The sequence below is a fragment of the Salvia hispanica genome, chromosome 1, assembly GCF_023119035.1.
Source record: "Salvia hispanica cultivar TCC Black 2014 chromosome 1, UniMelb_Shisp_WGS_1.0, whole genome shotgun sequence".
NCBI lineage: Eukaryota > Viridiplantae > Streptophyta > Magnoliopsida > Lamiales > Lamiaceae > Salvia > Salvia hispanica.
The window spans coordinates 40585908-40597801 of record NC_062965.1 but is presented as its reverse complement, the minus strand read 5'-3'; the positions used below and the strand labels follow the sequence as shown (position 1 = coordinate 40597801).

General features: G+C 35.7%; 2 protein-coding genes across 2 annotated transcripts; both read left to right on the top strand.

The window, feature by feature from the left end:
• Positions 1-2707: 2707 nt before the first annotated feature.
• LOC125196624 (rhamnogalacturonate lyase-like) lies at positions 2708-5540 on the top strand. The gene is made up of 7 exons (XM_048095220.1): positions 2708-2779; positions 2890-3011; positions 3098-3151; positions 3490-3726; positions 3918-4374; positions 4451-4636; positions 4773-5540. The coding sequence occupies exons 1-7, from the start codon at positions 2708-2710 to the stop codon at positions 5538-5540; spliced, it is 1896 nt and encodes a 631-aa protein (XP_047951177.1).
• A 2616-nt stretch (positions 5541-8156) lies between these two features.
• On the top strand, positions 8157-11493 carry LOC125196615 (probable rhamnogalacturonate lyase B). Its single transcript, XM_048095208.1, has 14 exons — positions 8157-8251; positions 8636-8675; positions 8787-8908; positions 9003-9056; positions 9134-9250; positions 9320-9439; positions 9510-9645; positions 9730-9900; positions 9973-10125; positions 10196-10381; positions 10438-10579; positions 10651-10807; positions 10881-10997; positions 11074-11493. Exons 1-14 carry the CDS (start codon positions 8157-8159, stop codon positions 11438-11440), a joined length of 1977 nt encoding a protein of 658 aa, XP_047951165.1. The 3' UTR covers positions 11441-11493.
• The last annotated feature ends 401 nt before the right edge of the window (positions 11494-11894 follow it).

Genomic DNA, 11894 nt, shown 5'->3' with positions numbered 1-11894 from the left:
TAAATTGTTGTATAACGTGTTGGATATTGCTGGTCGAGAAAAAATTGCTATATATACAGTGTTGTATATTGCTGGCCGAGATTTTTACAGTTGTGAATTGCTGTCTAGTGTATTGTATATTGCTATATAGTGTATTAGATATTGCTGGCCGAGAAAATTTACCCTTTGAGCATTTTTTTTTATTGCCATATGATAGCTTATTATTCGTCCACATGTACAAATGATTGACTAGGAATGATGGTACGATGTTATTTTAAGAGATGTTGTTATTTTAAGACACCCCATTCTTAATTTTTATATAAGATATTGGTGGGGGCATTTTGGGAAGATTGCAATTGACAGTCCTTTTTTTTATTTTTTTTATTTTTACAGAATATAAAATAATTGAGTTCAAGTTTTATAACTTGATACATGAACAACCGAATCAACCAAAACATATATTGCCCATACAGTAACAAATACTATTGAGATTTAAATCTTGCCCCCTAGCAACTAAGAACGTGAACTACTTACGGAATGTTTTCAACAAATAATAATTATACACCGCAATTTTAATGTGGAATCCACAATCCATTAATACTTCTTTCACTATCTTTTTAACTCCATCTTTTATTTTTTTTCTATCTCTCTTTTACTTTATTAATTGTACATGAAAATTCGCACCATTTACAAATTTGTCTATTTTTTAGGAACGAATGGAGTATAAAATATGAGTAGAGAGTTCTTATTTCTAAGGACAATTATTGATGATATATAAATCAATAGTAACTTTTACCTATGAACTAATCAAGAAGCTTAAGTAAAATACTAAAATTAAAAAAAAAATAGAAGAGAGTTAAAATATATGTGCAATGGATGGGATTTAATAGTTTCAAAATCCACAATTTTACACTTAGCAAAAATGTAAAGGAGAGAAACAATTTGTTTATGCATCGTGGCGTGAGTGTGTTTTTTAAAACAAAACAAAAAAAATTAATATAATCATGAAAAAATATGACTTACCAGAAAGTAATTATGAAAAATGAAAGACTCATACATTCTTTATGAATTCAGAGTAAAATGGTCGTCAAAGCAAATTTTATACTCCCTCCATCCTATTACAGTGAAAACATTTCTTTTTAATAAGAAAATATTGTGTAATATATTAAATAAAAAGAGGAGAAGAAAAATTAGAGAGAATAAAGTAAGAGAGAGAAAGTAAGTGAAAAAAAAATATTGCTTTTTACTAAAAAGGGAAATGACTTCACTACTATGAAACGTACCAAAATAACAAAATGACTCTACGTGGTATTTGATTTTTCTTTTATCTTGCCGCTCAAAAACGTGCTTTTTTCTATTTCAAAGACTTAAAAGGTGCAAACCCATTTTTCCATTTTCCAAGGGACTAATAATGATGTCCATTATATTGAAAACAATAAAATTAAAATAAGATATTTAATAGTAAATGAATGAAAAAGAAAATATAGTATAATTATTGAAATATTTACATAATAAAATTAAAAATAAGATATTTAATATTGAATCAATGAAAAAGGAAATATGAGAAATTTAATGAGAGAATATACTACATACATTATTAATTTAGTTTTTTACTTTTGTAGTCTTATTATTTATATAAGGATAGTACCATATACAAATTTGAAATCAGACGTAAAAAGAAAATATCTTAATACTGCAATTCTAAGTCAAACGTATTTTTGGTGTCAGATTTCGTTCTTCAGAAAACTACCATTCGATTCTGTGTATAAACAGCTACGTTTGGAAAGCTTAAAAATAATACTGACCAAATTCACTGGTAACTCGAATTCGCAAAAGCATTATAAATATATGTAATACTATTATGTACTTGTATTCATGATCAACAGCTACATACATACAATAAACTTTGTTAAGAGAAGAAGTTGAAGAAACTGAATCAACTCAACTTGTTTCTTTTAAGGGTATGTGTTCTTTTCTTTCTTCGGTTAATCCTTCGAAGCTCTTTTTCGTGTTTTGGCGTTAGATTTTACTGCATATGAGTTTTGTATGTGATTAAGCACGACAACCTTTTTGATTCGATATATGATTTTTTGGTTGTTTGTTGATGCAGAGGATGGCAAAGTTTGGACGACGATCGGTCCTTCCATGGCCTTTAGTAATACCTTGTTTCCTCGTCCTTCTTACTATGATCCATGCAAACAGGTTTGTTTCTAGCTTTGTTTGAATTTAAAATCTATAGTAAATGTTAGAAAAATTATGAGATTTGGTCAAATTCTGTCGGTCGGAAAATCATTCGTGGACATCACCATCGGTGAATTAAACATTGTAGCGTATACATAAAGAAAACGATATTTGGCTGAAAAAACATCAACTATATATGACTGATTTTTTCAAAACAATTGCAAAAAAAATATATTGTTTCATTTGACTAAAGTATGATTTTATTCAGCAAGCTGCTCATAAATTTATGTTTAAATCTATACCCGAACTAAACCCTAAATATTCCTCATCTGTTTTATAGACAAAATATAAATTCCTACATTAGAACAAATGGGAATCAATAATATCACAATTTTGTCTGTAAATATATTTATATATTATTACCAATTTTCAATTTGGAAAAAATATGGTATATGTAATTATGATTTATGAACTTTTATTTGCAGTGAACCATACCACTCTTTTTTTTTAAATTCTTCTTCAATTTCATAACAAATAATATCGAATTATGAGCAGATTATTACCAGTGAGTAATCAAGAGGCATCACCTCCGGTCCAGCTCCATGTAACGCCCACCCATGTAAGTCTTTAAATAAACTTTAACACTTCATTAACATATTGAAATATTTTACTACTTCATAGTTAGTCTAGACGATCAAATTGTAACAACATAAGGATTTTTTTTTTCAGGTGGAGATTGACAATGGCATTGTTAAACTGACATTAATGAATCCGGGAGGCTTGATCACAAGCATCGGATACAACGGGGTCGACAATATTCTTGAGTACGTCTTAGCTGAAGACCGAAGAGGGTTAGTAGAAATGCTACAAAAACTATGAACTAAAAATGATTTCATTAGGTGATTTGTATTTGAGTAAGTGAGTTTTTGCAATGCAGATATTGTGACATTGTATGGAGCAGGCCCGATCGCAGTGGCAGCAATTTCGACATGTATGTTTGTCTCTAGTTATTACTCCCTCCGTCCCAGATAATTTGGGACACTTTGAACCGGCACGAGTTTTAAGAAATCTAATGGAAAGTGAGTTGAAAAGGTTGGTGGGATGTGGATCCTACTTTTAAAGTATTAATTTTATAATAAAATGCGAGTAGGAATGAGTTAGTGGAATATGAGGTCCACTACCAGAAATGGTAAAAGTGAAATGGGACAAATTACGTGGGACGGCCCGAAATGGAATACTGAGTCAAATTATCTGGGACGGAGGGAGTACTTCACTATAGTATAGTCGAACATGTTTTGGTAAAATCGACACGAGCGTTGTTGTATGCAGGCTGTTTTGTACAAGATTCACAGTTATAGTAGAAACTGCTGATCAGGTTGAGGTTTCATTCACAAAGACATGGAATCCATCCCTTGATAAAGAAGTACCTCTCAATGTCGATAAAAGGTACATTCTGTTGCGTGGATCATCGGGTTTCTACTCTTACTCCATATTCGAGCATTTGAAAGGATGGCCTGCTCTCAACATTGATGAAGCAAGAATCGCCTTCAAGCTCCACCAAGACATGTAAGCAAACATTTTAGTCCGTCACACAAAATTAGTTCACTTTCTATTTTTGGAACTTTTCACCACACTAAACTACTAATAAGATGGGTCCCACCATTCATTCAGTAACACCACTTAAATTAACTCTTCTCATTCTCTTGCATTAAAACCCGTGTCATCCCCAAAGTCTTTCCTTTTGTGGGTTGGTGTAGGTTTAATTACATGGTAATATCGGACGACAAGCAGAGGGTCATGCCAACAGACAAGGACAGAAAAGCAGGCGATCCGCTTGCTTATCCGGAAGCTGTTATCATATCACATCCTAGCAATCCACAACTAAAAGGAGAGGTGGATGATAAGTATGAGTACTCGTGCAACAACGAGGATAACCACGTACATGGCTGGATCAGCTCCACTAATCCGCGCATCGGATTCTGGGTGGTGATGCCTGGTGATGAATTCCGAGCAGGCGGCCCTATCAAACAAGACCTCACATCACATGCCGGCCCTACTTCCTTAGCTACGTTTTTCAGTAATCACTATGCCGGTGACACCTTTGGCGTTAGCTTGCGCAATGGAGAGCCGTGGAAGAAGGTGTTCGGACCTGTTTTCATCTACCTCAACTCGGGTCCCAGCACTAGTGCCATATGGGGAGATGCTAAGAGACAGGTCAGGTCCTACCTTTGTCTTCACAAAGCTTAATTCAATACTCTTCATTTACAATTTTTTTGATTTGATATATCAGACAGCAGAAGAGATGAGGAAATGGCCATATGATTTCCCACAATCACCAGACTTTCCTGGTCCCAATCAACGCGGTGCAATCACCGGCCGCCTTTTGGTACATGATATTGTAACGGCACCAGCAAAATCAGCCTACGTCGGATTGGCTCTTCCCGGAGTTGTAGGATCTTGGCAAGAGGACACTAAGGTCAGTTATTATGTTAGTATGTGTTGGCAATTGAAGCTAAATATATAAATATAAGTATTCCACGTTAGTGCTCATAAAGAACTGAAATCACTATATAAGTCTGATGAGACTGCTAAATTCCTGTTTCATTCCCCAGGGCTATCAATTTTGGACACGAACTGACAAAAACGGCTACTTCAGCATCAGTGGTGTCAGAGCAGGCACATACAACTTGTGCGCGTGGGTGCCAGGTGTCATCGGGGACTACAAACACCCCTCTGACATAACCATCCTTCCAGGAAAACAAGTTGCGATAGGCGAAGCCGTGTACAGTGCTCCAAGAAACGGTCCAACTCTCTGGGAAATCGGGATCCCTGACCGCACTGCAGCAGAGTTCTACGTTCCCGACCCATACCCTAATCTCGTAAACAAACTATTCATCAACCACGCAGAAAAGTACAGGCAATATGGGCTGTGGAGCAGATACACAGACTTGTATCCTCGTAACGACCTCGTTTACACCGTTGGAGTAAGCGACTATCACAAGGACTGGTTTTTCGCGCATGTAACCAGGGATGCGAACGGACAATACTTAGGAACGACATGGAAAATCGCGTTCAACGTTAAAAACGTGATGAGCAGAGGAACGTACATGCTTCAGCTTGCGTTGGCGTCTGCGAGCTATGCAGAGATACAAGTAGGGGTGAACGACCGGCCTTATTTCACCACAGGGAAGATCGGGAAAGAGAACGTGATTGCGAGGCACGGGATTCATGGGCTCTACAGATTGTTCAGTGTGAAAATATTAGGATCTCTTTTGGTGGAAGGAACAAACACAATATATCTCAGTCAGTTGCGAGGTGGAAATCCGTTCTTCGGCGTCCTCTACGATTACATTCGCCTCGAAGCCCCGCCGCAGCCTTGAACTTTTACTACTAGGATTACACAGTCATAGTCTTCCTTATATTCATATATATTTTTCTCTAGCTTCTTACATTTTTTTTATTCATATAATATAGTTTTCCATGTAGTATTCATACAGGGATGAGGTTATATTTTTTTATATCAAAGTATATTTATAGGGTTTTGCTCTCTTCTTCCGATTCAGTATTTTAAACAAGTCTTTGTCATGCCAAAATTGTGTAGTTTAATAGATAATTAAGGGGAAAGAAAATGGAAAAGAAAAGGAAAACATAAATATGCTTGGAGCTTGGTAGGTAATTCATGACCTTGGTATGCTCAAGAATACAAAAAGGATGGAATTGTGGTTTCTTATTTAATTTTGTTCCCATGATTGGTAGCTACGAATTAAGTATGAATAAAATTATTTTATATTATTACTACTAAATTAGTTATTTATAGATATGCAAAATTTGGGCCATGCTGAATAGTTTGGGCCACATACATTTCTCTTCAGAGCTAATTCGACAGCATTTTGAGAATTTCATTTGGAATAATTCAAAATTTTTTGTTAGAAAACTGAATTTGTTCTCATTTTAAAAATTTTGGTGTCATTAGAAGAATTGATGACAGATATTGATTAATCGGTAGTCCATAATATTTATATTTGTAGTTTTGATGATCTCTTTATATTGACGAGAGATATTGATTGTTTTTACTTGGCAACTCGTCTATACTTCCCCCGTTCCATCCTAAGTGACACATTTCCCATTTCCCTTATAGGGTTGTTTCACATTAAATGACACATTTCTTGAAATAGAAACATCACTCTATCTACTTTTTTCCACTCTTACTATATCGTGACACATTTCCCTTATAGGGTTGTCTCACATTAAATGACACATTTCTTGAAATAGAAACATCACTCTATCTACTTTTTTCCACTCTTACTATATCATCTTTCCAATTTACTTACAACACAACACTATATGAGATCCCGTACCCAAAGGAAATGCTCCACTTAGGGCGGAAACGGAAAGAGTATAATGTTTTTTTTTGGTAATTACCAAGGGTAACCACCGGCGTGCCCAGTGACTAATTTCGCGCTGATTTGTAGGCACCTCAATCGGTGAGACATTTTTTGTTAGAAAACTGAATTTGTTCTCATTTTAAAAATTTTGGTGTCATTAGGAGAATTGATGACAGATATTGATTAATCAGTAGTCCATAATATTTATATTTGTAGTTTTGATGATCTCTTTATATTGACGAGAGATATTGATTGTTTTTACTTGGCAACTCGTCTATACTTCCCCCGTTCCATCCTAAGTGACACATTTCCCTTTTAAGGTTGTCTCACATTAAATGACACATTTCTTGAAATAGAAACATCACTCTATCTACTTTTTCCACTCTTACTATATCATCTTTCCAATTTACTTACAACACAACACTATATGAAATCCCGTACCCAAAGGAAATGCTCCACTTAGGGCGGAAACGGAAAGAGTATAATGTTTTTTTTTTGGTAATTACCAAGGGTAACCACCGGCGTGTCCAGTGACTAATTCCGCGCTCATTTGTAGGCACCTCAATGGATGGGACAGTTGGCCCAAGAATTAAAGTTGCTCCATACCCAAAATGAAAGATCGAAGTCTAACGTTTTAGTTGATAATAGAAATTGATAGTGTTTCAATTTAAAATAAATCAATACTTATGAAGTCAATACCCAAAGAAAAGGAGTATAACGTTTTAGTTGTGATAGAAGTTGATAGAGTTTCAATTTATAATATATCAATACTTATGAAGTCTACGAGATTTATATAGTAGTTCTAATGATCTCATTAGATTAATGAGAATAGTGATTGCTTTTACCTGACAACATCCTCTCTCAAAAATTTGGAGAGGTTGGACCTTTTGCTATTTGAAGCTTATATATTATTGGGTCATTTTTTTATCACAATAAAATTGATGTATTAGTTGAAGCTTAGCCCACAGTCAGCAACGCGTTTTAATACCATGATCAAAATTCATAGGGTCCATAAAGAGTTTTAGTTAGTTTGTAAAAATTGTGATGCTAAAAATCATCTAAGATGTTGCAGAGAATGTTTATGCATTCAAAATCAAATTGCTAAGTGCTAAATTTTGGGGTTTTGCAGGAAATATAGAGGGGGAAGAAAATTTGTAGGGGAATTGTGTGTATGGCCTGAATTATGTCCAATTATAACGAAATGCACTAATGGAATGCAAAGTCAAGTAGTTGGTTTTCCCTTAGAGTTCGTTTACTACATCATCACTCCCCCTTGATTTTGTCTACAAATATATACATAGTATAGGTATTAAAGGTTAAGCATGCATCCATCTTATCTCTAGTAAAATAAACTTCTCTCTATGAATATCAATGTGTAAGTTGAGGCAACCAAATTGATACACATAATTTAAGTGACTGGGTACGTGCTCTTTGATTCTTTTTGTGGATAATTATGTTATGCTGCGTACATAAGTACTGGTTTTGTAAGTCGTCAAACTAGATAGTGTTTCGTTTGGTTAATTTCATTGTCGGTTTAAACGACATGCCAAAGCGATTTGTTTGTACAAGTTGGTTTGAATTGGATTCGATTTATAGGTTTGTGGCGACACCATGGAGAAGATGGGTCGACGAAGATCAACTGCACGCTGCCTTGTTATTATACTGTCTTTCTTTTTCCTTCTAATTACCAAGAATCATGCACACAGGTTTTTGTTTTTTTTTGTTTTTTTGTTTTGTTAATTTTAAATAAATCAAACCCCCACCTTGAAGCCATGTACAAGCATCATAAATATTAGAATTGAGATTAGTAGTCAACCTTTTATATTCCACTTTCATATTTTTATTTTTATTTTGTATGTAAAATTACACAATTCATGCGTTTTGTGATTGTTGGATGTGAAATTAGCAAAGATAGTGTAACTATGTAGTAATTTCACAATATAGGTGAACTCCTATTTGTGCAGTTGAACCTGTCACGTACCTTTAAATCTTTGTCATCACTAAATTTATGCAACAGTCCCATATCTAATTTTTTTTTAAATGTCTAATTGAAATGCTTTGTTGGCTGTTAATATCAAAATTATTTGCAGGTCATCACCTCCAGTCAAACTCCACGTAACTGAGCAACATGTAAGTGTCTATCACGAAATTTACAATTTATGTTGGAAGCTAAAAATACATTAATCACAAAATAAACTAAGTATGGAAAACTATATACATTGATGTTTAATTTCATTGCAGGTGGAGATAGATAACAGCATTGTTAAAATCACGTTGTCGAATCCGGGTGGCATGATCACAAGCCTCGGGTACGAAAACGTCAACAATGTACTTGAATATCGCCTCGAAGAAGGGCGAAGAGGGTGAGTACAATACTACAATTGGTCTAAATTTTGGAGTATTTGAGAGATACGAAAGCTTCAATAGCCCTTTTTAAATTTTTTTTTTGTAGAACAGTTACTATGACATCATGTGGAGGAGGCCAGATCGCAACGAAAGTAACTTGGATACGTAAGATCTCTATTTGCGATTCAACAATGTTGTATAGCTGAAGTACGAATTAGTGAAACTGAAGCTATTGATGGCAGGCTCGACTGTACGAGCTTCAGAGTTGTAGCAGCAACCGATGATCAGGTTGAAGTTTCTTTTACAAAGACATGGCATCACTTCCTTGATGGAAAAGTACCTCTCAATATTGATAAGAGGTGTGTCATTACTCATGTATTATGATTTTTAACATGAATCATGTCAACCTAATTCATACATATATCAAGGTATATTGTCTTGCGTGGATCTTCTGGTTTCTACTCGTACGCAATTTTAAAGCATAGGGCAGGATGGCCCGATCTAAACATAGGCGAAGCAAGAATCGTATTCAAGCTTAGACAAGACATGTAAGACTTTATTCGATTCTCTTACATGCCTATCATCTTTGTATTTAGATTGATAATTTTGTGAGTTTAGGTTTCGTTACATGGTAATATCTGACGATAAGCAACGAGTCATGCCAACATCAATGGATAGGGAAGGATGCCACAATCTTGACTACAAGGAGGCTGTTCTGTTAACAAATTCCAGCAATCCTCTACTTAGAGGAGAGGTGTATAATTAAGTTTAGTAAATCTATTTTTCACAAAAGAAAGTGTGGTGATATGCAAGATTGTGTACTTGAATCCATCCACAGGTGGATGATAAGTATCAGTACTCGTGCGACAACAAGGACAATCGTGTTCACGGATGGATTAGTTCGAAACCTCACATTGGGTTTTGGGTGATAACGCCTAGTGATGAGTTCCGAGCTGGTGGCCCTATCAAACAAGATCTTACTTCACATGCTACCTCCACTTCCCTAGCTGTCCGTCTCTTTTAATTTGGTTTCATTACTAATGCCTCGTTTTAGTTGGACTTATTCGTTTTCCATTCGCAGATTTTCTTTAGCGCGCATTATGCTGGTCCAGATTTTGGAGTTAGATTGCGCAATGGAGAGCGGTGGAAGAAGGTCTTCGGCCCTGTTTTCATGTACCTCAACTCGGATTCTACTAATAACCCGAATGCAATTTGGGAAGACGCTAAGGGTCAGGTAATTTTTCTTCCACAAATAATATTACAAACATACACATCTTTACTAACATTTTTTCATTATGTACCAGGCTGCACAAGAGACCAAGAAATGGCCTTACGATTTCCCATTGTCACCAGATTTTCCTCATTCTAACCAACGTGGTGCCATCTCTGGCCGACTATTTGTAAACGACGGTGCAATCACACTAGCAAATTTGGCATATCTGGGATTGGCTCAACCTGGAGATGCTGGATCTTGGCAAGAGAACACTAAGGTTATATACACATTTGATAAGTCCAAATCAATCATACTAACATTAAATTTTCTCAGGGCTATCAATTTTGGACCCAAAGTGATGAGAGGGGCAACTTCAGCATCAAAGGTGTTAGAGCAGGCACTTACAATTTGTACGCGTGGGTGCCAGGTGTCATTGGAGACTACAAACACCATGCTAACATTACGATCCGACCAGGTCAATTTTTCGTTAGCCTTGTGTTTTTCGACAACGAAACTAATTTATCTACCATATATTTATCATGTCAGGAAGCCAAGTTGTAATCGGAGATATTGTGTACAATCCTCCAAGAAATGGTCCGACTCTATGGGAAATTGGAATCCCTGATCGAACAGCAGCTGAGTTCTACGTTCCTGATCCAACCCCTCACCTAGTCAACCGGCTATACGTTAACCACACTGAAAAGTACTCCATATAACTTGAGATTTTCAACTACTCAATTTGTAACATATATTGAATTATTCTTGCATCTGGGCAGGTATAGGCAATATGGTTTGTGGAACAGATACACTGACTTATATCCTCTTCACGATCTCATTTACACCGTTGGAGTCAGCGACTATCGTAGAGACTGGTTTTTCGCCCATGTAAACAGGTACCATATATATGATAAATCAAGATAATTGATTGATCATGTTATGTTTATGAGAGATTAGCATTGCGATTTCCAGGCGTGTGAAGGGAAGCTATGTAGCAACGGCATGGCAAGTCGTGTTCAACGTGAGACATGTGAAAATGAGAGGAATTTACACACTTCGGGTAGCATTGGCATCTGCCAACTTTGCAGAAATCCAAGTATGGGTGAACAAGCACAAGGGCGTTGGCCCACATTTCTCAACAGGAATGATTGGCGGAGACAATGCAATTGCTAGGCATGGCATTCATGGCCTCTACAGATTATACAGTGTCAACATTTCAGGATCTCAACTGTTGGAAGGAAGAAACAAAATATATCTTAGGCAAGCACGCGGATACCTGCCATTCCTCGGCGCTATGTATGACTACATCCGCCTCGAAACCCCACCCCATCCCTCATAACAACGATATGTTGCAAAATCGAATTCAAATGTGAAAAATAAATACTATAATGAAAGAACGATCAAGATTAGCTTAATTTTTTTCAAAAAACATTGCATAATCTTTGTTTTATTGTAGAAGAATACGGAGTACTTACTAGTAGTATTGCTCCAGAATATGTACAGGACATATTTTATTGGCTAAGTACATAGGCTATTGCACAATCCTTATTAATTTTATTGGGTAAGTTGAGTTTTAACTTTGTCTTCTTGATTCTATGCAAACTTTATCTTTGTTTTCTTCCAACTTCTAACAACCCCTCAAATTCAGTATTAGGTGGTTGACACTTAATTGTAGAGATCTTCAATTTGGATATGCTTAACAAACAATTTGTACTCTCATTCAAGAGTCATCAAATTGATAAATAGTTTAGGCTCTTATTCAAGAGCTCTTCAGTTTTCTGATCGATCAATGT

Bases quoted from the DNA above. Each gene is read 5' to 3' on its own strand.
- LOC125196624 (XM_048095220.1), top strand. From the start codon at position 2,708: ATGAGCAGATTATTACCAGTGAGTAATCAAGAGGCATCACCTCCGGTC. The intron at 3,152-3,489 runs GTATGTTTGTCT...TGTTGTATGCAG, and splicing joins AGTGGCAGCAATTTCGACAT to GCTGTTTTGTACAAGATTCA. The intron at 3,727-3,917 runs GTAAGCAAACAT...GGGTTGGTGTAG, and splicing joins TTCAAGCTCCACCAAGACAT to GTTTAATTACATGGTAATAT.
- LOC125196615 (XM_048095208.1), top strand. From the start codon at position 8,157: ATGGAGAAGATGGGTCGACGAAGATCAACTGCACGCTGCCTTGTTATT. The intron at 9,646-9,729 runs GTGTATAATTAA...ATCCATCCACAG, and splicing joins ATCCTCTACTTAGAGGAGAG to GTGGATGATAAGTATCAGTA. The intron at 10,580-10,650 runs GTCAATTTTTCG...TTATCATGTCAG, and splicing joins TAACATTACGATCCGACCAG to GAAGCCAAGTTGTAATCGGA.